General features: G+C 31.5%; 1 protein-coding gene across 1 annotated transcript in view; it reads left to right on the top strand.

Annotated features, from left to right (window-relative positions):
* Nucleotides 1-27475, top strand: part of LOC113513847 (cell adhesion molecule Dscam2-like) — a 96006-nt gene that overhangs the window by 61344 nt on the left and 7187 nt on the right. The window contains exons 20-30 of the mRNA XM_052895074.1: nucleotides 4204-4356; nucleotides 5874-6003; nucleotides 9216-9400; nucleotides 10312-10491; nucleotides 11720-11917; nucleotides 12416-12616; nucleotides 13136-13296; nucleotides 15642-15834; nucleotides 20974-21091; nucleotides 22192-22346; nucleotides 23068-23181. Coding sequence (XP_052751034.1) covers nucleotides 4204-4356; nucleotides 5874-6003; nucleotides 9216-9400; nucleotides 10312-10491; nucleotides 11720-11917; nucleotides 12416-12616; nucleotides 13136-13296; nucleotides 15642-15834; nucleotides 20974-21091; nucleotides 22192-22346; nucleotides 23068-23181 — 1788 coding nt within the window. The remainder of the gene's footprint in view (nucleotides 1-4203; nucleotides 4357-5873; nucleotides 6004-9215; nucleotides 9401-10311; nucleotides 10492-11719; nucleotides 11918-12415; nucleotides 12617-13135; nucleotides 13297-15641; nucleotides 15835-20973; nucleotides 21092-22191; nucleotides 22347-23067; nucleotides 23182-27475) is intronic.

The raw sequence follows: 27475 nt of genomic DNA, 5'->3' as shown, positions 1-27475 counted from the left end.
GGCTGATATATTGATCCGTAAATTTTGCAATTACTAATAAAATGCAACGAATATACTGGTTTTTACTCGCGACTTCGTCTTTGTGACCAAGATATGTTCACTGAACGAGACAAAAAGTAGCCTGTGTACTTCTCCGTCCCATAAAATAGGTGTACTCGTATATCTAAATTTTATAGTGATGGGTTAAGCCGTTAAGACGCTATAATGTAATAAACAAACAAACTCACATTTGTATCAGTTGTTATTAGCTGAACATACATTTATAAACATATAGAACATTTATAAATAGATTATTTTATATATAACTTACAAGTGCAATAAAGAATATATATAGTCTCCCCATAAGAGGGGTTTTGCCAGAAGTCGCCACGCTTGGCAGGCAGGTTGGCAACAGCAGTTTAACGTTTGATGATGTTTTAAAAGGAACACTACTGACCATCCTCCCTTAGTCGCCTCTTACGACACCCACAGATAAGGAAGGGGTGGCTTATTCTATGCCGGAACCTATACGACTAAAAATCACATTTACATTTTGTAATATTAGTAAAGATATGCATAATTGTCTAAACATTCTATTTATTATAATTGTAACAAATTGTAATATTGTGTCCTAAATTTGTAACTATGTCTATGCATGAACACATGAGTTTACTAAAGAGCTTTATCCATGTTCGCTAATTACTATCCAAATAAGATTAAACCCACATAATTTGCATTTCATACTAAATTCAATTGATAATACTGAGGTTTGGGGTCTTACAATAAATAATATATAGTTTGAGGGTAATAAATAGTTTGAGTAATAATTCTCGGGAGAAAGGTATTGTTAGCAACGGAATCTAACGGCCTATTGCTAGCAATTGCTCAGCATGACTTCCACGCGGCTCTTCCAAGAAACCATCGTAGCTTTTTTTTACAACACAGGGGGCAAACGAGCATCACTTGATGGTAAGTGACTACCGCCGCCCATGATCACCCACAACACCAGCGGTATTGCAGGGGTGCTGCCGGTTGTTCTTGTTAAATTCATCACGATAGGCTAACTGATTTGTTTCCAACCTCATCGTTTCATCTTCCCTTAGATAGTGCCCCTATCTACCTACACCGTTATGGAGATAAGAGATTGTTAGTAATGAGATTTAACTAACACCATGGATAGCAGCATACTTTATCAGGTCAACTTCCACGCCTGCCTCCCTAGAAGCCATCGTAGTTAACTCACATTGAATTAGTTATAATTGGCCAACTGAACTGAATTCATCGTTGCCTTTAATTCGCCACTGGTGCCCTGGTTATATTCCGATAGTGAAGGCGAGGTAACCATTCCATCATTATCCACTAAAAACCTATACCATTAACAGGCCTACCGTTCCATTTGCATCCATTAATCCGTCGAGCGCCCCACATTAACCAGACCCCTAGATAAAGTAGAATCGATTCTATTGATAGAATCGTTTCTGCTTTATCTACGTAGAATCGTCGCTAGCAATATCATGAGAGGGAACGAGATGGCGACTTCCGGTTTCTTATTCTTTCTAATATGAGCGAACCAATTCTATTGACAGATTCGTTCAGATTCGTTCGTACTTTGACTACTTGGGCTGGTCCTTTAAAACTTCTAAAAAAGTTGAGTATTTTTAAAAAATGATAATGAAGAATGACAAAAACATTATATTATTGGTATTTTTTTAAATATTGTAGAATATAATGGAATGGTAGCCCCGCCTATGCTAATGGTATACGGTGGCGGGGCACCAGTGAAGGATGATAGATGAGAATGAAAAGACAGATCAGTTAGTCCATTGTGATGAATATACCTGAAATTCAGCACGATAGTTTCCAGAAGGACCACGTGGAGATCAAATGAACAAGGTATATTGCTAGCAATAGAATTGGTAGTCCACATTACTAACATAGAATAGAATAGAATAGAAAATCATTTATTCAAATAAACTTACATTGAAGCACTTTTGAAAAGTCATTACATTTTTTTTAATTTACCGCTCGTTCGGAAAGCTGTCTCATCAGAAGAAGAACGAGCAAGAAACTTGCGTGATGCTCTTTTAAATAAGTTTATTATTATTTTACATTTTTAAGTTTAATTGTGTGAATACAAACCACCAATTAGCACTAATTCAATTAAATACTCAAAAAGAAAAAAAAAATTGAATACATAACCAACTGGTTAAACAATTAATAAGAGGAAATCAGTCATAGTGATTAGAGCAGACCAGTCCCTACAAGCAGCACCCGTTCACGAGTATGACGGATGAGCCAGCCATCACTGCGCTCGACCATATTTTAGGGAGCCCAATGACCCGGCCCACCACGCCGCCACAAGTCTGGACATTTTAGTGAGCATGACTGCTCAAAACACTAGACCACGTCAAAGCTACTCACAATTGCCATCTGATAGTTATAGTATTCACATTTTACATAAGAATGCATGCGGCAATTAATACAAAAAACCGCTACGCTTTCATATTTCTAAAATTAATCAATTAAATCAAGAAAGCAATGAGAAAATAAAATTATAACGTTGTATGCTAATAAACTAATTATTTACTTGATATGTTGTCATCTATGAATTCGTCTATCCTGTAATAGGCTTTCTTACATAAAAATTGTTTAATATAAGATTTGAATTGCCTCTCTGTCAGATTTAATGCAGATTCCGGCAGTTTATTATAAAATCTTATGCAATTACCATAGAATGAATTACTGATTTTGTGCAGACGGCATTTAGGTAAAATAAGCTTATTTATATTGCGTAAGTTTCTACTTGTACAGTCTTTGAGTTTTTTAAAACTCTCTAAGTTCTTCCGTGTATACATAATATTTTCATAAATGTATTGTGAAGTAACTGTGAAGATATTTGAGTCTTTAAAGCACTGACGTAATGACTCTCTTGAACCCATACCATAAATAGAACGTATGGCTCTCTTTTGTAAAACAAATATAGTATTTATATCGGCTGCTTTACCCCACAGCAGTATGCCATAAGACATTATGCTATGGAAATAACTAAAATATACAAGTTTAGCCGTCGCCACGTCTGTTAATTGCCTAATTCTTCTAATTGCATATGCAGCAGAACTGAGTCTACTGGCCAATTTTGAAATATGGGGCCCCCATTGTAATTTCGAGTCCACTGTTATACCTAAAAAAACTGTATCATTAACAAAATTTACTATTTCGTCATTAAGCAATAACTGTGTATTTATTAGTCTTACATTAGGAAGTGTAAATTTTATACACTTTGTTTTGCTGGAATTTAATAATAGGTTATTACATGTAAACCAATTTAATATTGCAGACATAGCACAATTTACATCGTCTAATTGATTACTTTGACGTCCAATTTTAAACACTGATATCATCCGCAAACAGCACTATATCTGCAATTTTCTCTACCATAAAGGGAAGGTCATTTATGTAGATTAAAAAGAGAAAGGGGCCTAAGATTGACCCTTGTGGAACGCCCATCTTAATATTAGCTCCCTTAGATTTTACACCGTCAATATCTACAGTTTGAACCCTATCCTCTAAATAAGTTCTCATTAATTTTAGATCATTATCTCTTATACCATAATGTTCGAGCTTGTACAAAAGCGTTTTATGATCCACACAATCAAATGCCTTTGATAGGTCACAAAAAACTCAGAGTGCATCCTGTGACCTCTCCCAAGATTCGAAAATATGTGTCATTAGCGCAACACCTGCGTGTGGTAGACTTGCCGGCGGTGAAACCATATTGCTGACTGTGAAGCAGTCCGTTAACCCTGAAGTGATGTAACATTTGATTTAACATTATCTTTTCATAACATATATATAGAACTGGCAAATATATAGGTCTATAGTTCCCTAAATTTATCTCCTGATTTAAATAGTGGGATTAATTTGCTAAATTTCATTAAATGTGGAAAAACGCCATTATCAATACATTTATTAAAAATAGTGGCTAGATATGGAGCAACAATATCTATGAAAGAACTAACTACTTTTACAGACATGTCCCAAAGGTCTTCCGTTAACAATTCCTTTTCTCAGGATAAAGTTGGATTATTCACACCCGTATGTTACATAAGCTCTTCTATGCAGTTTTCATTACGTACTCTCGAATATTGCATAAACACTAACTACATAAAAATAGGTTGTTCTAAAATAATTATAACCATTATATAACAATGTTTGATTACTTAGGTCGACAATGGCAGAATGCCACATCCCTCGTGACCGAGCTTCGTCTACAAGGTCTACTTAAGTTCACAAACTACAGCATCAAAGTGGCCGGTTTCTCCAACTACGGACTCGGCCCGTTCTCTTTTCCCATTGTGTGCGCTACGTTGCAAGACGGTGAGTAACTTCGATTGTTATAACTTGACAAATATTATTATATAACATATATATTATAGTAAATATAAAGTTTAATCTTATGTACAGTGTGAGATCTAAATTCGTCAAGAAAATGAAATTAAATTTATTGCAATGAATATGGTAAATTTAGATAATATTATAGATTTTGTGTTGCCATTCAGCCAGCTTGGCATGCAACACTTTTACATGTATTATTATGTTTAAAGTATATTATTATTAAAGTCTATCAGTGTCATTGAACATCGACTTGCTGCCCTTATCCCGGATATTTAGGGTCGGTGTAATTTGTTTTCAATTTTCTAAAGGAAACGTGGGTCTAAAACAAGAAAAAAATAGTGAAAATTTTAAAAGAGGATGGGTGGATATTTGTTTTTGTATAATTAGGTGAATGAAGGGGGAAGAAATTGTTAGCCATACGATATACCAGTTCCATTGCTAGCGATATGCCCTATCAGGTCGATTTCCACGTAGTCTCCTCTGGTAACCATCGTGTTGAATTCCAGGTATATTCATCACAATGGGCTAAATAGCCTGCCATTTCATCCTTACCTATCTTCTCTCACTGGTACCCCGCCAGCACAAAAAGTGTTAAATTTACCGACTTCTTTTTTCTTTAATCATTAACTAGTTAAAAAGAAGTTTAAAAAAATTAACTAATTTAACTAATTAATGATTTTTAGATAAATCTATTATTACTGTTATAAGTAAAAAGACTATATACATATTCTGTAATATTATATATTGGATTGGATTTAAGCACTCTATACAGCCGAACAAGAAAGGAATGTACTGTTCAGTTCATATTAATCATACTTATCTGATATCTGCTTATACGAGCTTCAAATACATAAATCTTTCTTTACCATTGGTTATCGGTTCTTTTAGCTTCATGATCGATCTATTACTTTAGCTATATTGATATCCTTAATTCTTCTGAGAACATCTCTATTTTTTATTCTGTTCTGAATGAATTTACTAAACATCTGAATGGATTTATTTTTATTATTTTTTGTGTTACTATAGTTTATCCAGTCATGCCCTATATGTCACTATGCCCTTTAAATAACTATAATCTTTAGGAGAAATTTCCATTTTCTTACCAGCAGTAATCTCTGCCTCCTCAAACAGGAAGATTATCATTTCTCAAAGAGATATTTCATTCAGGAGTGAGCTGTAATAATATAGAATATACTGTAGTATTCTCCTTCATTACAGCAAAATATGTAAACATTTATGGAATTCACGCGTAGCTAGATAATTTGCTTGTTTAGCTTACTATCTAGTAAGTGCTATTATTATTACACTAATATTATATTAGTTTTAGATACTCAAGAAAATCTATGAAATTTTCTATTACGTCTTATACAGTAAGATTACGTTTAAAATGTAAACTTTATTGTTATTTAACGGCAGTATGTGAAACTAATCTAATCATGCAAAACAGCTAAATAAAAACACTCGAAGTCTTCATTTCTAAAGACGTAAAATTGTTACAGTGCCGGACGCTCCAGCGGAAATAAAACTGCTTTCTCAATCGACGAACTCTCTCCTTGTTAGTTGGAAGAAACCCAAGCAACCGAATGGCAGGTTGTTACACTATACTATATACTGCAAACCGACGGCTAGGTAAGTTTCTTGATACAGTATTCAGAAATTAAACTTTACGGAACTGTTATAATATCAATAACGCTTATAGTAATACCAAATTGTATAGAATTGTTAGAAGGCATTGAAATATAAAAGGGAAGCTATATAAAAGTCGTCTGTATGGGTAACTCTACTAGTATTTCTGTTGCCAAGTAGTTGTGGTTTCAATTTGAAAGATGAAATTTAGCAATTTAGTATAACAATGTATTAGTGGTATTATGATTATTACAGTCTGTTATATAATATTAAAAGTGCTATTAAGTTTTAGACTTGTTAATGGTATAGTTTATTCCTATTATTTACTAACTAAACTAAAATCTACAATCGTATTTTAATTATAACACTGTTTTCTCACGTTCTTTCAAATTAGTAATTTAGCACCAAAGAAAGAGACAAAACTGTTCAATTGATTAGCTTGTAAATTATTTAAAGTTATTTAAAAAAAAATGTAATATAATAAAATTTGATAGTTGTGATCTTGAAGATCTAATTCAAAATCTGGTAATTTTTTTATCTTGATATACCATTTAAAAACAGTCGATATCATTGGCATTCCTATTTCGGAAATACAAACATACGAAGTGGTAAAAACGTTTATATATAATTTATTTGTAACGTTCCTATAATAAATATCCTACTTCTAAACAGAGAATTATCTCCATAAGAGTAGGATAGCTTTATCACGCTGATCAGAAGACAAGATATTGGGTTTTATCTCAAGTTTTCTTTTACTTGTACTGGGATAATAGGCTTTGTTCTTTTAAGCGCTTTTAACGATAACTAGTAGATAAAAAAGATTGGCTTACTATACTCTTACTTTGTCACGTAATCAATATTAATTTGTTACGTAAAGTAGTCTAGTGTTACGAACAATAAAGAGTCTTGTTGAAGAAGTTTAACGTTAATGCGCAATATAAAGGAAATTGTAACCGGGTTAAGATGGATACTTCGATACTCTTTAAGTAACATTGTATAACAATAAATTGTTACAGTACAGAATGTTGTAGGTGTATCGAGATATTTTATCCAGATACAAATCAATACACATTTACACAGGTATATTTTAGTTATTATATTATAACTTGAGTGCTCGCTGTGCGTGCCCCGGCATAGAATAGGCCTTCCTTTCCCGTGGGTGTCGTGAGAGGCTAAGGGAGGGCAGCAGCGTCCCTCTTAAAACATCTCTAAAAGCCTAATTACGATTGCCAACCTATCTTTCACGAGTGGCAACTACTGGCAAAACTTGCCTTATGGGGAAGGCTAATGTCGAGCAATGAACAGTTAACGGCTGAAATAATAATAATAAAAAAAAAATGCCTTGACCATTACAATCATTATCATTTTCTTCCTTTAATCGGATTATTTAAACTCGATAATAGTATCAAAAGACAAAGAAAAAAAACATACTGTCTCTTCTTTTATTGGTCAGTATTATAATAAAATTAATAAATGCATTTATTAGAAAAAAGAAATAACAGACCTGGAATAAAATAAAAATATTACTAATACCACAGCTTATATCTAGTTACATTATGAAAATTCAGCATTACCATCAGTCTTCGAACTAGGTCAGACCTGTATCTTGGGGACTAGAAACGTGGTTACTTAATATTTAGTACACTTTCAAGATCAGCTTAATAAGAAAAAACAACACAGTACTCGTACCTCTAGCTATTAGAAACATAAAGTAAAAATTATAGTGGGTATTATATACACACTTATATCTCGTTGTTACATGGATGAAGAAACCGTGATAGATGATTTGCTAATATGGTTTTAATACACTGAATACGAATTTAATATACACGTACTGTCTTTGTAAGAGGTTTAGGATGATCAGGTTGACACAGTAAATTTTTTTAGCATGACTTCAAAACTTGCATAATATACAACTGAACAGTTAGTACGGTAAATAAATCATATAAGACTCTATCAGCCATATATCATTACCAGCCTTAGTGGATTAAGGGTGGGTATAAGCTGTCCTTCTGTTATGGGAAGTTCTATGCCAAGTAATAGCAAGTTAATAATAATAATAGGATGAATGAAAACATATTATGAATGTCACTGTAAAATCGTAGCTACTTAAAAGAACTTTTATTATTATTTATTTAACACTTTATTGCACCAACATAACATGTTTTGTTAAAACAATTTTCAATACGTATAGTGAAGTACAAAAGGCGGTCTTATTGCTAAGCAATCTCTTCCAGACAACCTTTGGGTAGAAAGGATTAAAGCATAAGTAGGTAGGTGGCGCGTTAAAAAAGATAGATTTGTAAAAAATAATATCTGTGACAGCGTAGTCATATACATACATAAATAAACACATACAACCAAACATATACATATATCTACATACACATACACTTATAAATATATATACATACATATACATATATACGCATAAATACATACAAATATACCATATTAATACACATATATATAACACACATAAAACTGGAAATACGTAGGACTAAGTGATTATAAGGATAGGTAGTGGGCTTTAACTAAGTTTTTAAAAATGGGCAACTATTGAGCGCACCGTATAGAGGTAGGGAGCGAGTTCCACAAACGAACTGCTTGCACGGAAAAGGATTTGGAGTAGAAAGAGGAAGAATGGGTAGGAATTATGAGTTGGAGGTTGTCAGTACTACGTAAAGAATAAGAATTAGAATTGTTCTCTCCAAGAAACATAAAACGTTCTTTTAAATAATGAGTAATAATATTTAATAGATATAGGATCTGAATAAGGACCGATAGTAACTCTTCCAGTGTGCATAATTGACGAGTTCTTACCACATTTATTTATTTATTGGAATGCACTAATATTTCGACCCATTTACGGGAGTGATGGTCATGACATAATTGATGCATAATTGATGAAATGCGGATAGGGTTTAAAGGTAAATATATCTCTTTCTTAGACATTTCCTTCGAAATATTGTACTCAAATAAATACATTTTATTAAACTGAGAGTTAAACACAATAAGTTTTATGTATACACATAGTGGGTTTAACATCGAAAAGCGTTTTCTACGAGTCAACCATGCAAACAGAGAAATAACTAAAGAGAGCGTCTACGAGCTAAAAAAGTAATAAAATAAAGAATTAATAATCGTTCAAGTTCTTTGCACTAAAAGAAATGTAGAAGTTTTACAGCGCTTCTAATATAAAAATTTTTTATCAGTAACGACGGCCCCCAAACAATACGCATGGACGCTCAAATAACCTACGATGCGTACGAGAAAACTCAAACTGTAGAATTAAAAGATCTGAACGAAGGTCGGCAGTATGATGTATGGGTGACAGCTAGTACTGCAGTAGGCGAAGGACCAGAGACCAAACACGTCAGCAATACGCCTTCACAGAGAGGTAAGTCTATGCATTTTAACAATGTAAATAATAATTAGATTTTTAGTTTTTAAAATGTAAACGCAGACTTATGAACAATTTATAACTATAAATGCATAATAATTAAGAAGCAAAACGCTGAATACAAATTTCTGATTACTGTCTCATTTTAAAAAAAAAATATGCATTAAGATTTAGGTTATTATACCAATAAGTACCAATGTTAAGCTAGCTGCTTCTTATTTAATTGATGTAATAGATATTATTGCAATTGTTTGCTTAGTCTTCAATTATTTTTCAATATAATTATTGAAATATGATACAACATTTATAAAATAATTATATTATACTCAATCTAGTATCTGAATTATAATATATATTTTTAAAGATTATCCTAAACATGACAAACTATAGTGTAAACATACAGTTTGTAATTTTTTTTATACCACTAAAGTAGCAAACAAGCGTACGGCTCATCTCAAAGTAAGCGGTCACCGTAGCCTATGAACACCAGCAATACCAGGAGCTTTACGCGCGCGTTACCATCCTAAAGAAATCTTTATATTGAATTTGTATTATTATGAATTCTTTCTGGCATAGTGCGGGTCGCAGGTTAGATGTTATCTTGCGTTGAACTTGCGTCCACACAGATTTCATAATTACTTACTATCAGGTGGCTGTAGAGTCGATGTGTCGTACCAATATATAAAAAAAATTGTATTGACTTTAATTCTAATTTTAAAAATTCAAATAAAGTAGCTACTAGTATTATGACGAACGAATAATTTAAAATGTGCCTTGCACTGTGGACACAAAATTAACGCAGTTTACATTGCAGTGCAGTTACATAGTTATTTATATTTATACAATATAAATTATATTAAAATACGGATTAAGCAATAATTTCAACTTCCCATCCATTCTCACATCAGTGGTAGCCGGCGTCGCATCGTTAGGAGGGGAAGTCACAGTGGCCGTAAGAAATTCCCTTCTACTAGAGTGCAAGAGTGTCGGCTCGCCGCCGCCAAGAACGGTCTGGTACCATAATCAAAATATCATCACCCACCATCCAAGATTCACAAGAAATAGGGATGATAGTCTACTGATTAAAAGTAAGTTGTTTGATGTGTTTATAATTTATAGAAATTGTTTTAGCATTTTCTGAAAATATCAATGTTATAGATTTTAGGACCGATAATCAATCGATTTTAAAAATGAGCATATTGATTTGACTATATATGTATTACGAACATTTACGAATGATATAATCATTCATTTTGAACTAAAATTCACCTATATGGGTATCTCTGTCTCAAATCAAATTAAAAATACACATGTGGAATAATAATTATCATGAGTCATATTGTTTTAATTATTTTTATACATTTTGCTTATATTATAATATCTTACATGACAAAGTTTAATGTAAAAATTTAAAATTTTATGCAAATATATTCTAATTACACCAGTTACTATGGTTCCTATATTTAGCCACGGCTTAACTTACGGGATTAAATAAAATATTAGACAAGCATTATTAATTTAATTTAGCTTTTTATTCTAATCCTAAACAGATGGCAGTTACGAAGAAATTAAAAACGTATTTTCCTTGTTTACTATAAATAAAATGTAAATCACTAATATTAAAAGTTGTAAAACCTTTTTTTTTCGAAGAAGTAGCAGAGTATAAATAAAATAATATAATACAATAGATACTCCCTTATTAAAATAATTAATACAATACACAAAACAAGATAATTCATAGAAACAATGTAATCAGAGAAATAATCATGTTGATTTTTTAAACCAGTATCGTAGTAATAGTAAACAACAATATACGTGACGTAGATTGATTTAAGAACAAAATTAAAATGCAGTATCTTATGAACTTTATGATGTCATTTGAGCACCGACTCCTGATTTGAAGAGTCCAAATATTATTTTCATAACCATTATCATCTTTAAAATCGGAGCTTAGCTAGATGTGAAGTACTATTACTATTACTTGTGAGAAAGTTTTGCAATCAAAAGTTTGAAGGCCTCTGATATGACTAACTGAAAGACGACTACGTAAACCTACCAAAATTTGCTTTGTTGCCAAGCAAATGACAAACTTGTTAGATATGACATCATGATGAGACAGAGGTACTCAAGTATTATACTAAGTATGGACTTCCTCTGGTTTTATGCTTTATAAATTTTTGGAAGTTCTACTATTACTAGCTTTTGTGTCCTAAATTGTACTTTTCTAATCTAACCGAAAAATTATATTTTACTATGCTATTAACTGTATAATTTTTGAAACAATGACAATACGAATAAAGGATATTTTTCTTCTAGGCATTGACCAATCTCTAAGTGGCAACTATACGTGCCTAGCCAAAAATCTGTATGGATCTGATTCTGTAGTATACGCCGTTAAAGTTCTTCCTCTACCAGATCCGCCAGCAATTAGAGCTACTCCATATAAGGATTATATTGTGGTTGAATGGGATGAAACAAGAAGTTACAATAACGATTCATTAGGTTATGGAATAAGTGAGTAATTTTATTTGTTTTGTCACTTTTATGTTTTTGGTTGGCTCCATCGAAGAACCGACAGTCCATGGAGAAGACGAAGAAGACAAGAAGAAGTTCTGAAATGATGATTCTATATAGACAAATTTAGTGTAAGATAATTACCCACTTAGCGATGACTTTAAATATATTATATTAGTAGCCACAAGTGGTTCTGTACCTGTTTTTAAAGCTGTTTAAACGAAACCTTTATATTCAGGGGTAGATAATTAAAAATAAATAATAATAATAATAATAATAAATTCTATGTAAAAAGCTTTAATTAATCTATCTGTAACTAGATGTATGAAAAGTAACAGACCTTTGGCACTTAATTTCTTTTGCCTGTCTTGAAATGATCCTAGTATAAAATATGAAAATCAAAACAGTACTAGGTTACTAAGTATTGAGCTATTGAATAGAGAAACATAATTTTTGATAACAATTTAGATTACATTTAACGAAATATGATTAACTTAGGTTATAATTTAACCTGGAGAGAAGGAGATGGTTCATGGCAAGAAGCATGGCCTGTAGCTAGAGAGACTCGGTTACCTGGAGTACAACAGCATACTTTAGCTGGACTTAAATGTGGAACTAAATACTCTGTGAGGGTCACGGCGACTGATCACATTGGTACTTCAGCACCAGCTCATGTTGATGTCACTACGTTAGGTGGCGGTAAGTACATTTTTTTAATATTTTTAAAGTATTTTATTTATACCTATTTTTGTAGAATTTTAATGATATTGAGGACAGGTTTATTTAATTCTTTAATTGCGTTCTTGTAGTTTGGGCACTTTCAAATGTTTAATGATATCTTTTTCTTTAGTGTACTGATAATTTTATTATTTCTTTGTAGTAATGCTTTATCTTTATATACTATTAGATAGCTTTTGTCACATGTAATACAAAAGCTGAGATAATTAACTTTGAAATTCTACAAATCTGGCGCATAAACATATTTATAAGCTCTAATATTATTTAGCCCTACCTAAATCTTTATGCATCCAAATCCTCAAACCTGATCACATAAATATAACCCATAAATCAATATGTTGACCTTTTCTTTTACTTTATTTTCTGTGAAACATCAAAAGAGTATTATGTTTACCGAATATACCTTAATTTTAGTCGTATCTACAAGTTTTAAATAAAAATTCTTTTATTTTTTTCTCGTTTCCCTATTTTTATATTTAGCACCAGTATCGCCTCCATCTACTGACTGGCTGTGGAGCAACGCCACCCATATTTATATCCAGCTAAGTGGTTGGGATGATGGAGGCTGCGACGTCAATAAATGGGAAGTGGACTACAGAACCCTCGGATCTAGTTCTTGGCATCGAGCTGAGAATAAAGCAGTAAGATTATATTTTTTAATTTTGAGGCAACCTTAGCATAAATCGAATGTCCTATTGCAGAGTACGGATTAATCTAAGCTACTTCTATCACTCTGGTCAGGCGGCTTGGTATCCTTACTAATATTATTAATACGAAAGTGAGTTTTTTTTGTTTGTTACCTCTTAACGCTTTAAGGGCTTAACCAATCCCTATGAAATTTGGTATATACATTCTATAAGGAATGTAGAAAGACGTTTAATCCCAGTTAGTAAATATATTTCGGTCATGTAGACGAAGTATCGAATAGAAGCTAGTAGGACAGCAATCAGAAAATGCCTTTAACTATACTAATAAAGTTTTTAAATAAAAAAAAATATGCACTGTAATCACTGACGGAGTAGTCAATAAATGTGAATATAACATTCGACATGCTCACATTTCGTCAAGTACAATCGAATTTTATATGGCAACAAATTACCTACATCAATCAGATTAATTTAGTTTGTTATCAGAATATTCCATTACTGGGGAATTAGTCGGAAATTTAAATTGACACATAAAGGGTTTGGAGTCTACCAAATTTGAACACACTTTGAGACTTACAAGCTGAGGTCAATACACCACTAGATTTCGGCAGAACACTCACTATTATAGCAAATATCCATAAGCATAGTGACAAGACTTTGAAATATCTCAATATTTATTCGCTACAGAAAACTTTTCATTTTATCCCATTCCATTGGCATGCAGTACAATCATCATCAAAAGTTGAAGAACACCTATTTAGCTCCAAACCCAGTAAATACGGTTTTAAACATAAGTAACTTAATAAGTTAACACCATATTTGGATAGATAAGATCAAAATTAGTTGATTAGTTGCTTGTATATAAGGTTTTTAAAATCATTATTTTTTTTATTTTCATTTAAAAACTGAACTACTAAATCGATTTTGATAAAAATTCTATGGGATCAAAACACATCTTTTCAAATAAAAAAAATATTTTCGAAATCGATTTACAACTGACTTATGAGGAAATAAACATAAAAATACAACTGAATTGAATACCTCTTTCTTTTTGAAGTCGGTTGAAAGTGAGATAGGGTAAGCTATGTTAGTTGATCTAGAAAGAATGTCAACTGAAAGATTGACAATATACGATTAGTAATATAGTGCGAAAGTGGATAAATGTAGGGATCGAAGGAGATCTAGACTAACCTATTATGATCAGATAGACCGTGTTCTGCTTGAGACAGAAGTTAGGAATCTCTGAACCCGGCGTATAAGCATGACATGAGTTATGTAAGTGCATGAAATAATTGATGTATCTAAGGTTAGATGCCTTTGATTCTATGTTTTATCTGGACCTTACAAAAGATTTGGCGTAAAGATAATTTAATATAGACTTTTCTTGCTGACAGTACCATACTAGACGTAAGTGAAGATATATATGTATAAAGGATGTCGAACTAAGGTTAGCCCTTTTGTGGGATTCAATAGAAATCTTCGATTACATTTTCCAGATTGACTCCTTTTACATTATATTAAATTACAGTTAGGTATTACATTTCCTTTTCCCTTCGTTAATGGAATTTATAAAGTATCTTATAATACTGAAATATTGAAAATTATGTTGGATATTTGAACATTATTATAAGAAATGTAATTGAATACAAGTGGATTTATTTGTATTATGTAATTGTTCTTGTCAATTCAAAGACATAAATTTGTTGGTGATGTAAGAAGAAAATCTACAAATGTTGGCGAAGATGGATTTATTATTATAATGTCATCAATTATTTTCATTACCTAGAGGAAGATCAATTACCAGAATAATCAATTAAAACCATAATAATCAAAATACAATACAGAGTAAGTCGTAAAAGGTTTACTAAGTCGAAATCCAGTGACAGTATTCACGGAACTATATAACTTTCAAATTCAAAATCTTAAAGTGTTTTTGAAACGTATATGCAAGCCACGAAGTCAAGTGATCAATTTAGTATGAGAGGTTAAAAAAATTTAGTCAGATTTGACGTAAATTGTCCAATGTCTATGATGCTGTTCATGATTACCAGAGAAAGACTTTGTATAAAAGTCGTTTACTTTTGCAGTTTTATTTGCATGGTTATGTTTCGCTCTGAAGGGTAAGATATGGCAGCAAATTTACAGGGAACAGAGGCACAACACCTTAGTAGAATGACAATGCTTGGGAAGTGTCATGGGCGAAACAGTATACTCTGTTATATCCATGGTATTGCTCATGTCTATAGGCGATGGTTACCACTTTCCATCAGGTGAACCATCAGCTTGTTTACCATTTTAGGTTTCATAAAAAAGAACTAAATTAATCCATTCCATTATAGCCTATGGATCTCAATCTTGGATGGAGTTACATGGAAGGCCACTATCAAGCACCACCACTTCGCTCCATACCGACATCGTACGCCGTCGGATCTCTCTCTCCAGCTAATTGGTATCAGTTGAGAGTGACTGCGACAAATGATGCCGGAACTGCTTCAACCGTATATACATATGCGACCAAAACTTTGGATGGAGGTAAGTTTACTATTCTAAATATCGTAAACAAGTTTATTTCACTTGTTTAGAGAATGTTTGAATGAATATGCAACGCGCACGTGACACCCCTAATGTTGCAAATGTATTCATAAGCTTTAGTGATCGTTTACCATCAGATGGGCTGTACGATTGTTTGCCAGTTTTGTGGTTGAAAAAGATGAAAACGTGTAAAGAGTTGCACTATGAAAATTATGTTTTCCCTCTTTTCTATTTTCTATTAATGTTTATTTATTTACATAGATATTCATTTGTTGAACACCTTCTTCATATAGGTACTAGTACATTTACTATTTTTTAAATATTTATATTTTTTTTATGTCACGCAGTTTGTTTCAAATGTTTATAAATATAATTGAACATTTTGCAAAAATAGTTTTATTCACTACATTTTTGCTATATTCTCAGTTAACTAAATTAATCATGAGTTTTGAATATAAAATCATATTTTATCTAATAAAAAATTACCAAAAACAGATGAAATATAGAGAAATATTAATAAATTCGAATTTTTGTTAAAAGCTTACCTAAAAATAATGTACATAATATATATTATATTAAATAAGTCAGGCCGAAAGAAGAAACATTGAAATTATTATACTGCATTTTTAATATTTGATTTAATTAAAAAAAAATGTATATTTAACAATGCATTCTTGACTCTCATAATTAAAAATTCACTCTGCAGGAAGAAGGCATTTTAAAAACAAAGTAATTTAATGTATTAATTTAATTATATTTATTCCTTCTCAATTAATAATATTTTTTATTAATTTTTTCTGCAATTTAATAATTAAGTTTCTTCAATTAGTATAATAATTTTATAAATAATGAAACTATTAAGTCCTGTATTACAGTACAGACTTTAATGATACAGTTTACAGTAATTTACAGTATAATAGGGATGAATAGTCCTATTATATTGTAGACTGTATCATTGAAGCCGAAATTATACCTATTGTGAAGTTTATAACTCAATCAACAGAACTTGTAAATGTCTAAACTTGACCTCGATATTCTAATTCGTGTCATGAATTAAGGCGCAATTTACGCCGAACCTATACCGTCCCCATTTATTATCCGATAGTACATCTTAATAATTTAACCATCAAAACTTTTGCTATTACAAACCTGACAGACTCGAGGACTGACAAAGTGACGTCATTAATTTAACTTTGAGCCATGTTGTGGCTTGGATTATTGTTTAGCCTGTATTGACGCAAGCGTGAAGATTATTTGTCTTAGAACTAACTGTTCCCCATGTTTTTCCTCATGTCAATCAGTGTTTGGAGTCATACGACTCCAATTAAATTCGGCTATAATCTACCTGTGTACAAAAATTAATACAAAACCGTTCATCTTTTTATGCATAAGTAGCAAATACATGAAATTCTTTACAATCTGTGAGGGAGACTTTAGAGATTCTTCAGAGATTCTTTACCAGAGGGAGACTTTGTACAAAAGTCGTTTGCTTGGACACCTCTGTCCCATTCATGTTTCTACCATTGGGCAGTTGTATTTTCATGGTTGTGTTTCGATTTGAAAGGTGGGATATGGCAGTGAATTAACAAGGTACAGAAGAATGATACCTGAGTCCTCAGGAATCGTAACGCGTGGGGGGTATCATGGACGAAATTGTATATTCTGTTTTGTCTCTGTACTATTCATGTCTATAGGAGACGTATTACCACTTTCCATCAGGTGGGCCGTCTGCTTTTTTGCCATTCAAAGTTGCATAAAAAAAACGGAAATTTATAATATAATCTATATTTTGCAGCTTTACCTGCGTGAATCAATATACAAAATATATAAAATAATAAGAATATAAAATAGCAAGGAGTTAGATGGTTACAACCTAACCATGTTGCAAATTTAATCTAAATTTCAATTCAGTAGTTATTGTGAGAGAATTTTTTTTAGGTTGCGTGCAAGAGATCGCTATTTTGCGATAAGGCCGCCCTTTTTTGTTTCTTTATCTTGTTTTTTAGTAATTAAGTTTTTGCAATTAAGTTAATTATTAATTTTTTGTGTACATATTATTATGTTTGTTATCTGTACCTTTTTTTGAAGGAAACAAAATCTTTTGTTTTATTCATTCATTCATTTATTTTGTTAAACAAACATACATACATACTCGCAAATTTTTATCTTTATAATATTAGTAGGATTAGTTATATTATCAATGTAAATACTTTATAGTATATGTATTTAGTATGAAAATTATATATATATATATAAAATTTTCATACTAAATACATAAGCAAAAACATTCACGATTTCATAAAAAAATGTAACAATAACTCATAAATAGAAAATAAATTAACACCAACAGAAGCTGAAATTATATTACAAAGCAAAACACTTGGTTCCTATTTAGTTTTGACAGAAAATAATATAGTGTACGCAAGGCAAACTCAACGAAACATAAACACATATCCAACAATATGAACTTTATCGTAACGGCATAAGGTTTGTCTAGTACACGTTTCTGTAGTTTGCCATAGAGAAGTCCAAAATTGCGCCACATCCCTCGCAAATACCCGGCTTTAAATATTAAAACTAGACAGTCAGAGGTCAAAGACAGACATTAAAACCGCCTCCATTAAATATGCCGTTCCATAGAAATGAAGTTTTCCAAATGCGGTTTACACAGATGTTGAAATATTATTGTAGTCTCATCTATAGTAAGATTTGTTTTTACTTGTCTATAAGTTTTATTGATGTTTGAAAATTATTAATTAGTTATGGAAATGTTATTAGAATATTCAATTCGTATTTTAATATTTTGAGCATGAGGATTAAAAATTTTATTACTGTGTGCCAGTGGCATAGAATAGGCTAGCCCATTCTTTGTCGTGGCTACCATAAGAGGCGACTAAGGGAATTTAATGGACGAGGGACAGGCAGCAGTATCCCTCTAAAAACCTAACCAAAGCCTAACTGCCTATATATATATATATATAAGAAGAATAAATAAATAAATAAATGGACATAAAGTGTATAAATATTAAAAGAAACAACTCAACCAAGCTCGTAATCTAATCTGACCAATTTTGAGGCGGTGCCAACAATACCAACAGAGCAAATAAAATTACGTAAAAGAATTGTGGTTTTAGTGAAACAATCAATCAGTCAATACGTTTTATCCTTAGTTTATTTGATATTCCATCTATCCATTCAAGAAGGGCGTTTGTAACTTACCTATGTACCTACCTATTCATCTTTGGTGATTGCCGAAAATCTTATTTACGAGTACTTCTTTGGTTGTGATAAACAAGCTGTAAAGAAAAAGATATTGTATTGTATTGTATCAGTTGTTATCCAATGCTGAAAACAGCCTCCCCCATAATGGGGGTTTTGCTAGTAGTTGCTACGCTTGACAGGTGGGTTGGTAACCGTAATTAAACTTTGGTGATGTTTTAAAAGGAAAGCTGCTGCTAATCTCTCCACCATAAGCTCGCTTAATAGCCTCTTACGACATTAATGCTAAAAGAAGGGATGGACTATTCTATGCCCAGACCTTCACGCCAAATATAGAAAAAATAAAAAAAAATTATAATAATCCTAAATACTGTCATGTGTTGAATTCAATAAACTTTCCACAAGAAATAATGACTCGTAATCTATATTTATAAAATTGTTTGTACTTACTTAAAATACACAGCCATAACTACAATGTCTGAAAGCTGATATTTAGAGCAAAGTCTATGAAGTAAATAACGACTAAAAAAGATTTTGGAAAATTTAAAATTAAAGGGTAAATCGACCCCGTCCTTGCTAAGCTGCGGATACCAGTAACAGCTAGCTTAATGTGTAAAAATCCCGTGTCACGATGTTTATTCATGCTAATCTCCTAAACTGCTCAACTTAATGAAATTTTGTAAATGTTTACTTCAACTTGAAAGATAGGATAATTTTTAATTCAATAAAATTGGACCCAGTAGGTAACGATAGAGAGTAGACGGGTCAGCTAGTAATCCATTGATATTATAAACTGTATGTGTCTTACAAATTTGTCCATTTTGGATCGTGTATCCTATTTATTAATTCCTGTCATTAGATTATGTATATTAGATCAATTAACTTTATTTACATATTTATTGTTAGCTGCAGTTTACAAATGATGAAACTCCAAAACACTACATGCAATTATAACTTTTGTACATTTTAATTTATTTACAACATTAAATATCATTAATTAATTATAAGAAATGAAAATTATACTTTAAATTTACATAATACAATGTCAATTCTGTAATTTAAATAATAGTGGTAAACAGGAATACGATAATCGTATTAAATGTCTATTTATATAAAATAAACATTCTATATGTAGCACTAAAAATTACACTGAACTAATATTGTAGTATTAAATGAGGGTTGAGCGCTGTTGTCTGAGATACAGGTTTTATAACCTAGTCTGAACACAGATGTTCAAGCTGATCCAAATGTATAAATTAATTTAAGTACTCGTACTTACTTTTACTGTAATTTCCAGTACTGAGTTTCTTACAATTATAGTTATGGAATAAAGTTATTAATATTATTATTACGAGAAAGTGCTTACATTAATAATTTGTGTTAAAAAACTAACTAACTATCCACTAGAGGTGTTGTTAACAATGCTGAATAACACCCAGAAAGATGAATGAACTGCGTGAAAGATGACATTACAGAAAGTGACTAGTGAGATGACTGCAAATAGAGATGAATGAAAGAAGGAAATATATATCAAATAGATACGAGAAAAGGGCAGAAAGAAGAGACAGAGGTATCGCTGTTTATAATTACTCCTCTCCATTTAAAAGTTACCTAGAAAAGATCGCTTATAGCGATAAGGCCACCTATGGTTTACTCACTGTGATTATATCTTGAAATTTTTGTATATATATATATATATATATATATATCATGTTTACTATTATAATCTTTTGGAGGAAACAATAAAGAATATTCCTCTATGTTTTTATTTATCTAACACCGCTAGTGGATAGTTTTGGACAGAAAGATACTTACTTACCGTACTTTATTTTTCATTATTTTTTATCTTAATAAATTCATTAATTAATGACATCTTACATTATGTATTCTTTATTATAATATTGATTTTCTTTGTTATAGAGGAAATTGGACCTCCATCAGAAATATTCGACCTCAACATGCTGGTCATTGTATGCAGTTCCATACTTCTGGTCGTGTGTCTTCTAGCTTTCTTCTGTATATTAATTAAAAGACACAGGTAAGTACCATATTTGATATCATATTATGTACCATATTTATTGTAGCCTGCGCTAGTGGTATAAGCTAGCAGAGTGCCAATGATAAGTATGGATGTAAATAGGTCAGTTTATTAATCGTGACGAATTTATCAAATTATGGTTTCTAGAAGGAACGGCTTGGAGATCTATCTAAGAGGGTATAAGGAGAACAATATGGTAGCTAATTTTCATTACTAACGATCCCTTTCCCCGGAATGGAACGTATTAGTAATATTCTGTAGATGTAAATTGAGTCCGTTTCCAGCATTTAACAACTCATTTGTACTATTATTCATATAAATTCATGGCTAAAATATCCATTCAAGCTTCATCCAGATACACAGAATTTTCTTGTACCTTTCCAGTCTTCATTGGAGAGACCTCACTTTTACAGTGCTTTTATTTCTATTGATTTAAATAAAAACTGTATTTTATTTTAGTTTATATAATATTAAATGCAAATAATAAAATTTTAATTAAACATTTAACTAAATATTAAAGCCTTTTGTGTAATATTCACTCAGACGATGCCGTATTGCTATTTGAGTTTAGTTCGTGAGGCTTTCTCTTAGTTGTTAGGTATTGTTGATCAAAGTTTCTAAGAATTTAAGAATGTGCGTAATTGAATTCCACAGAATTACTTTCTAACATTATTCCAATAAGAAAATAAGATTATAATTAGATTATATTAACAATTTATTAACTAATATTTACTATAAACAAAATGTAATAGAATAAAATGTTGCATAAAAATGTAATAAAAATACCAAATGAAGAAAACTTATATAAAATTCAATTGTTGAGCAGTTTATAACTTTCCTCAAGATCAATTGTGCTATCAAATGCAAATAGAATTTTTCAATCCGTCAAACTCTTTTACTTTCGCTTAGTGTATATAAATATAGCTTACAGCTTTTTGCGGAATTTATTCTAAGAATTATTGCTTTATAATAATTATAGACAATAGGTTTTATTTTAATGGCTAGGTAGTACAAGTGTGTTCTAATTTGTAAAAGACAATAAATTGTACATATAGTTCATTAATTAGATTATCTAATTTTATTTTTTCTTTTTTAAATAGGCAAAATTATACATCTCAGTATCGTCACTCGATCGCCGAAGACGTGAAATCGAGAAATGAGAGCGTCGCTTCACATTCGGAACATAAAGAAAGATATGCGCACGCGCCTAGAATTTATACATCACCTGTTCATGCTAGGAAAAGTAGTAAGAATGGTAAGTGAAGGTTACCTGTATTGCTTTTTGATATATATAGGTATATCAGGCTGTGAAATGAGCTCCCTTTCGAGGTTTTCCCTAGAGTTTTTTTAAAGTTCCTAAGAGTTTCTTTAAAATCCTAAACAACCATTTGTATCCACCTGTACCCTACAGTACCCTAAACTTATTTGAAATACTCGCAAAGTTTAATGAAATATAAGTTTACTGGAATTTATCTCTATTTGGGTCAATCCTATGTATGCTTATGTATTCTTTTATGTGATACTATCTTTTACCTTCAATTTCGTTCGCATGACCGGGAAATGTTTACTGACCGAATTAAAAATAAGCGTATATCCTTTTCCATCCTACGAATATAGTATGTGCATACCAAATTTCATAGTGATTGATTAAACCATTAAACCGCTATAAAGTAACAAACATAAAATGTATTTTTAAATTTACATTAATATTAGTAAGATTGTTTTGCGTTATGAGGGCCCGGATTTAGTTTCCAATCGGGCCAATTTACGAATCAAACTTTTCTGACTTAACTCGAATTAGAGTGTTTTGGGTTGTATTGGACATCAGGGACTCTACTGCCCATCTCTCGACCATTGACTACTTTTACGGCACCCACAGGAAAGTAAGGTGTGGCCTATTCTATGCCGGGACCTAATGCGACGTTGTAATTGGTTTTATTCATTTCTCCAAAATAATTTGTTATTTTCTTCAACAGAAATGTTCGAGATAAGTCCATATGCGGAGTTCGCTCTTGGCTTCCGCACGTTTGACCACGTCGACAACCAAGATCTGCCGAGCCGTCTACCAAGTAGACCAAGGTTTGACACAGGTATGTTTTTTTTTTATAACACAGGAGACAAACGAGCATGCGGCTCACCTGATGGTAAGTGACTACCGTCGCCCATGATCACCCACAACACCAGAGATATTGCGGGTGTGTTGTATGTACTTTATACTTTTTAATATACTATGGATCCGCCCCAGTTTCCCACGGGTAGATAGAACTTTCGTAAATTATTTATTTATTTAATATATTTAGCAACTAAGACCTTACTATCTCGTTTCCCAATTCGTTTCTTTAAGAATCACAATATATAAAAAACAATAAATTTTATTTATTGGACACTTTCTAAATAATTTATTGCTATTCTAGAAAACTCGACAAGTTTACAAGTACATCCAAAGTCCGAATGATTCACGATGAGCCTATTTTGCTTACTCTATTCTCTAATATCTTTCTCTATAATATATAACGTATGTTACTCGCAGATAATATATCTTTCTATAGGTGAAAGAATTTATAAAGTCGGTTGAGTAGTTTTTGAGTTTATCCATTACAAACATACATTCAAATCTTTCCTATTTAGTATTAGTATAGATAATCGTTTCTTACGGATAAGCAAGCTGAAATGGCAATGGGCTGGTCACATAGCTCAAAGAGCCAACAACCGATGGGGAAAGAAAGGTTCTTAAGTAGCGACCCGGTACAGGCAAACGCAGTGTAAAACGACTAGATGGAGTGACGACCTAAAATGCATTGCCGGGATTCAGTAGATACAAGTGGCTCAGGACTGTTCTTTATGGCGGTCTATGGGGGAGACTCATGTCCAGCAGTGGACGAGTAATGGCTGAGATGATGATGATGATGATGATGATGATGATCGTTTCTCAACCGAGGAGGTCGCGAATTATATACACCATGGGGTTCTTCAAAAGGGGGGTTTCTTCAGGGTCGGCAATGCACGCGTAATATCTCTGGTATTGCAGGTGTTCATAGGCTACGGTAACCACTTACCATCAGGTGGGCCGTATGCTTGTTTGGCACCTCAGTGATATATAAAAAAAGTACTAATTATTCCACTGATCAATTAATTCGAATTATTCCATTTACTTTACGCTTCTACTAATAGTTAAAATCATTCATTAATACTTGGTCATGTACGATTCAGCATGGACATAGCTAAGTCGATCCGATTGTAGCTTTTTTTGGCTATCACACTCTAACGAGAGATGCCTATATTCAACGGTGGACAGTTTACGGCTGATATGATGATGATGATGATGATGTTAATACAAATAAAAGTATACTCAATCATATATTCAATATTAGAAGAGTCGTCGATATATTGCTGGCCTTTTAAGAACATATAAACTCTCCTTTTGATGGTCCCCATATCAAATATGTTCGGTAATGCCGTACTAGACATTTTGTTCCGCATTTTTATAGTAAGTAACAGGAAATACTCGTATCTCGTAAAACTTACAGTAGACCTTGAACAAAGCGATGTTCGAATTTTGTGTAAACCAATATAATATAAAATAATTGGATTTGTTTTTCTAATTTTTGTTCTTTTGTGCCTACTTATCTCGTTATTGTATGTATAATTGTATATACGATAAATGTATAAATATATATATATATATATATATATATATATATATATATATATATATATATATATATATATATATATAGTCATTATTATATATTACCTAAATATTACCACTTCTTTAAGTGGTGCAATAATAACTAAATAAATATATACGGAACCTATTGAAACTATGAAGAAAAATAAATAAGTTTTTTCTTTATCAGAATTGTTATTTTATATAATCTTCTTTAATATAATTATTTAGCAGACTCTAAATAAAGAAAAAAAAAAAGACTCACTGTACTAATATAACTATGAATAAGTTATGAAATTTTAACATTAAAAATTAAAGTAATAACAATATCTACGTAAAGAAGTCACCCTCTCTTTGAGCTTTGCAACCGACTTCAGAAAGAAGGCAGGCAGATAACTTCTTTTTCTGAAGGCGGTTGGAAAGAAGCATTTTTTCAATTCAATTGTATTTATTTTGTTTGTTATCTCATAACTCCATCATTCACAAATCGGTTTGAAAAATATTTTTAAACGAATATACGTTTAGATTGGTTCCATAGAGATTTTATCAAAATCGTTTTAGTAGTTTAGTCATGAATGAAGTTGGTGTTTATTTTTCAACCGACTTCAAAAAGAATGAGGTTCTCAATTGATTAAAGATTGTTACCTCATAATTCCGTCGGTTCTAATCCGATTTGGTATTTTTTTTATCTGAAACGATATAAGTACAGATTGGTCTTATAGAGATTTTATCAAAAAGTTTAGTTTTCAAATCAAAATCACAATTAGTCACAATTGAATTCGTTTTTTTTTTTTATGAGACACTTTGATTATTTGGGGAACCAAATATTAATTAATGGATTGTATTATGTAAAATTATTTAATTATACTTCAATTTAACAAACTAATACAGATGTTGTTGCGTTTTAAGAAATTCCAACGAAATGTATTTCAATTAAATTTATTTCTGCCACAATACCTCAATACTTATTGAGGTGAAATTTTGTCCGTGAATTTCGAGTATCGTAATATACCTTCAAACAAAACATCTACCATAAATTAATCTTCCATAAATATATCCCTGTCCTTTTAATTAGTTTTGTATTTGGATCATGTTTTTAATTAACGTTTCCTCGTCTAAATGTAGCTATTTGTAATTTAATATTTCGATTAGAATTTTACTGCGTCGTATCAGCAATTTGTTTTCATTGTAAGGTCTTACAAATTAAATTTGTGTTAATAAATCTTCTATGAAACAATATTAAGTCATATTTTACATCGTCCTTAATATTATTAGAATATTTTAGATTAAGTTAATGCAACAAATAATATTAAATGTTACTGTATACAATAATGACTTATAATAATCATTAAATCCTTTAATTTACTGTTAATATTTGTTTTTCGCCCGTGTGTGGTCCCGGCATAGAATGAGCTAACCCTTTCTTTCTCGTGGCTGTCGTAAGAGGTGACTAAGACAACCTAATGATTGAGAGATGGACTGCAGCGTTTCTCTTAAAACATCATCAAATATTAACTGCGGTTACCATTCCGCTTGCCAAACGTGGCAACTACTAGCAAAACCTTTCTTATCGAGGAGCCCTATATTCAGCAGTGGACAGTTAACAGCTAATAAGTTTATACGTTTTTTGTTTCACAAAACTGAAGGAATTAAAAAAAAACTGCTTGCTCAATTGATTATCTAGAAATTTCTAATAAACTTTAATATTTAAGTATAGTCTTTTTGTGAAACAAAATCCTAGATTATAAACTGAAAGTTTTGTTCAAGAGCATTGTAATTTTCTCTCTTGTTATAATAATAACTTTTTAATAACATTTTAAAGTAATTACTTTAAATTTTATTATTCTCTTGTTCTGATTGTTTGTGTTGATGTAATCTGTAATAAATTTTGATTAAGTTTATGACAACGGATTAAATTAGCAGCTTAATTAACATCGTTACAAATATATCAATTCCACTTACAAATTACAATTTCTCATTTAGGAAATTATAAAGTAACATGTGTATATATATACATTATGACATATCTTTAATAACATTATAAATGTGAAAGTGTGTTTGTTTATATTTTATCTTAAAGCGCCTTAACATCTTAACTAATCTCTATGAAATTGGGTATATATGTACTATGTGGAATAGAGAAGGCTATAGGCTTAGACTTTTTATCTTGGTCAGCAAACATATCTTATTCCAGCGGTCGAAGTTACGGATAAAAGCTAGTATGTATATATAATAAGTAAACATTTAAGTCTGTATGGTCCCGGCATAGAATAAGCCACCCCTACCATTCCTGTGGGGGTCGTAAAAGGCGATTAAAGGAACTTAATGGTAGAGGAACAGGCAGCAGCGTCCCTACTAAAACATCTTCTAAAACTTAACTGCGGTTGCTAACCCGCCTGCCAATCATAGCATAAAATACTTATTTGATTTATACTATTTTAAAATAAAGGAAATATAATTATGATAATGTGTTATCTGTGCTATGTCTATAGGCGACGGTTACCACTTTCCATCAGGTGGGCCGTCAGCTTGTTTGCCATTCTAAGTTGTATAAAAAAAAATATAAGTTCACAAATTTATTATCAATTTCCGAATACAGGCCTCCCCCATAGACTGCCATAAGGAACGGTTACGATATTATTCGAATATTTACCACGACAATATCATGAACGTGCACGGAAATTTAAAAACGTCTTAATATTATTTTGCTTTCCTAT

Source organism: Galleria mellonella, unplaced genomic scaffold (assembly GCF_026898425.1).
Source record: "Galleria mellonella isolate WM207_F2 unplaced genomic scaffold, CSIRO_AGI_GalMel_v1 utg264, whole genome shotgun sequence".
Lineage (NCBI taxonomy): Eukaryota > Metazoa > Arthropoda > Insecta > Lepidoptera > Pyralidae > Galleria > Galleria mellonella.
Note: the sequence above shows the minus strand (reverse complement) of the source record. Positions and strands in the feature narration are given on the sequence as shown.